At 42.2% G+C, this 3,457-nt stretch overlaps 1 protein-coding gene across 2 annotated transcripts in view; it reads right to left on the bottom strand.

Moving 5' to 3' along the window:
• Positions 1-1,790: 1,790 nt before the first annotated feature.
• Positions 1,791-3,457, bottom strand: part of LOC103130935 (glutamine-rich protein 2) — a 21,685-nt gene continuing 20,018 nt past the window's right edge. For both annotated transcript variants that reach the window (XM_007542466.2, XM_016666293.1), the window contains 3 exons: positions 2,243-2,348; positions 2,032-2,154; positions 1,791-1,956 (listed from right to left, as the gene is read on the bottom strand). In XM_007542466.2, coding sequence (XP_007542528.1) covers positions 1,865-1,956; positions 2,032-2,154; positions 2,243-2,348 — 321 coding nt within the window. In that variant the 3' untranslated portion in view covers positions 1,791-1,864. The remainder of the gene's footprint in view (positions 1,957-2,031; positions 2,155-2,242; positions 2,349-3,457) is intronic.

The raw sequence follows: 3,457 nt of genomic DNA, 5'->3' as shown, positions 1-3,457 counted from the left end.
GTAGGAACACATATGAACACTTGCAGCTTTTATTTTGAAAAGACGACAGATCCATTGCAAAACAGCGGGTAACTTCCTGTTTCAAAATTTTTATTTTTATTCAAATTTAATGTGTTGTGAATGAAAATGTGAATTATTATCTTTACTGCCAAACATATTGAGTTCATGGATTGTTGTTTTGAGTGTCAGTTCGGGGTTTAAGAAGAGAAATTAACGGATTGTACCATTATAGTCCGTGAAAGGTTTTCCCGCGCTCTCTGTCGCGCTCTTTCTGTTCGGATTCCGTGGGAGAAGGTATGAAGTTTTGTTTTCTGTGTTCAATAGTTTGATTACTGTTCTTGTAAAATAATGTACTTTGGAGCACTTGAACGTTGTTAAACAGTGCTAGAACTGTGTTAGCAGATATTTAGCTGCTCATATGCTACATGAAACATTGCTAATGAAAATGTTACATCCATGTGCTGAAAATAGTACTGTTCATGGTTAAACAGGCGCTGTGGAGCACTGTGATGAGAAAAAGCCTGTTTTGACTATTTTCTGCTATTTGAATGCATTAAAAGTGCCTTCAGATCAGCTGTTGTCTGGCTGTTACTTCCCACAAGACAGAATCAACTACACTACAAATACATATTTATATAAACATATAAACACAAATAAGTAATGATTAATACTGAATAACATACATTAGGCTATCCATCCATATCCGATGGATAATATACATTATCCGATATTATCCGATGGAAAATGCATATTATCCATCAGCTGTTTTTCACCTGACGAATTCTAGCTTCAGAGATTCAGCAGCTGATTGAGTCCAAAATCCAGTGAGATCCATCCGTGCTGCAGTGAATCCGTCTCTCTTTATAGATTTCTCCCTCTTCTTCCTCACATCGTGTCTTTAGGAAACTTTCAAAACAAAAACAGAAGATTTAGGCTGTATCTTACTTTGACAGAGTGAAAGAATATAAATAATAGTCTTTACCACCTGTGTAAACTTTGCTGGTGAATGTTATAACACATAATATAAGTTTTATAATATGTGTTATATTGTTTCATTTCTAATATAGGCCCTTGTGTCAGATAATCTAAGTCAATGTTAGAGAATAATTAATTTTTTTAGATTAACAGAATCTCAGTTAGCCTTCATAGCGGGGCTGAACCCGTATTACACCAAGCACTGTAGCTAATATTAGCTGGTATCTCGCCGGTGGACATAAATACAGTAAAGTAATATTCTAATCACAATATATACACAATAATATGTCCATCTTACTTGTGAAATGTTGTCTGTGGAGCCCTCACATCAATAATCCATCGATCAGAACAACAATATCCCTCAGTGCTGAGGCATCTTCTGCTGTTTGGATTGAGCAAAGTAGGAGGGTATACCGCTCCAAGATGGCCGCCGTATTTCCTGCGCCGGAGCAGCCAATGCGGGGTCTACTCTTATATTATGTCTATGTTCTTCCCATTTCGCGACGCAGAATGGTGACGTATGTCGAGTATGAATGACATTCAGGTTAGATGGATCACAGGTCACATTTGGAAAGCTCAGATACAGATCGGAAATGCAAGTGGCCTGGGTCGCGTTAAAAAATCTGATCAGACATGAACTGGAGTGGAACTGGGCTTCCACAGTAGAACCCTTTCGGCTTGCCGCCTGGTGTTTCTGCCAACAGGAACACCAGGCCGTGAACACCAACCTGTGGCCACAGAACCACCATAAGTAACAGAACCTCCTGGACACATCAAGTTCTGCTGGGGGTGAATTCAGGAAGCGAGTGATGGGAAGAAGTGTTCAGTGAGCTTTATTCCTGAACTGATATGAAAATAATAGCAGTAGCGCTTCGGCTCAGCGCCGCCCCTACAGGCCAAGCGGCTCGCTCTCTGCTGCTGACGGTGGACTGATGGAGCCCAGAGGCGACACGGCCCAGTCCGGACCGGAACCGCTGGAGGCTGCAGAGAAGAAGACAACATGGTGTTAGCGTTAGCTAACACCAACCGGACCAGAACCGGACCTCCAGGTCTCACCTGGTTGGCTGGGCTGCAGGCTTTTGGTGCTGAGAGACGGGGGCGTGGCCAGAGGGCTAGGCTCTGCCTCGGGAGACACAGCAGGGGTTTTGGGGGTGTTCCTGGTCCTCTCCTTCAGTTTACCTGCAGCCATCAGAGAGAGAGCTCTAAACTATGAACCGGAGCTGGGTCCAGAAAGACCGGAGCTGGGTCCAGACTTGGTAGAACCCACCGTCTCTGGAGGCGATGTTGGGCAGCTTGGTTTCTGGGCTCTTCAGCTGGTCGACGCTGAAGCGTCCTTTGTAGATCCGTCCGTCTCGTCCGATGATGTCGGCTTCCTGGAACCCAGAGGGTCAAAGGTCGCTCAGGTGGCAGTCTGGGTAGGTCTGTTACTTTCTGTTTGTAAGAAACTTTTGTTCCTGCCTTTATGGGGGAAAATTAGCTTTTTTTGGACAGCCGTTCCTTCTTGCTTTGGGGTCTGTGTAGCTGGACTGATTTTTGCCGAAACTTTTTTTTCCTTGCTCTGTTGCCATGATGTGTAACCATAGCAACAGGGAGGTGTTCAGTCAGTCTTTGCTCCCTTGATGGTGGAGCTACTGGATAGTAGCCACAGCTGCCCTGGGGCAGTCTGACAGAGGCCAGGCTGCCATGCGCCAGCGCCCCCTGCTGGCACCCTTCTTGGGGCAAATTATCTACCTCAAAGCTTCGTTAAATTATGTTTTGTTATTTAGCGCACCACTTCCGCCTCTGAGTTGTTGCCAAGTGTTAGCAGCAGAATGTCCAATTTTCAAGTTCGGTCCGATATGTCATCAAGTTGTAATAATGTCCGGCTTTTTATTGTTTTTTGGGGACCAATAAGCTTCCTTTAAATCAGTGTTTTTCAACCATTTTTTAGCTAAGGTACATTGTTTTAATTGAAAAAAATCAGAGGCACACCACCAACCAAAAGTGTAAACAAAGATACTCTGTAGCCGCTTATATTATATATATAGTCATTCTTATCAAAGTGTCTTGAATAGAAATCAAATAAACACAAAAATGTACTTTTATCATGTTTTACATTTCTTATTTCAAACTGCACTTAACATGTCCACTTCAGAAATACACCTGAACAGCCACAACACTGTGGTGTGAAGCATGAATGTAGTAATGTTCATGCATCATTAATTCTCTTGTTTTAATGTAAAATGCTCTGTACCTGCTGCCATCTAGTGGTAATAAAATTACATGATTACGCCGCTAGTCATTGCTACAGCAAAGACACTCAAAGATGGCATCATTTGCAGATAATTAATTCGTTTTCAAAAAAATCTTTTAAGACCAATTACCGTATTTTCCGGACTATGAGCGCACCATGCTATAAACCGTACCTTCAGATTTTTCTTTTATGTATTTAGTCGAATGTTTATTCATTTTCAGTTTTTGATATAGAGTAGAAATGATTTTA

The sequence above is a fragment of the Poecilia formosa genome, unplaced genomic scaffold (genome assembly GCF_000485575.1).
Source record: "Poecilia formosa unplaced genomic scaffold, Poecilia_formosa-5.1.2 Scaffold697, whole genome shotgun sequence".
NCBI classification, from domain to species: Eukaryota; Metazoa; Chordata; class Actinopteri; order Cyprinodontiformes; family Poeciliidae; genus Poecilia; species Poecilia formosa.
This window is presented reverse-complemented; position numbering and strand designations above follow the sequence as displayed.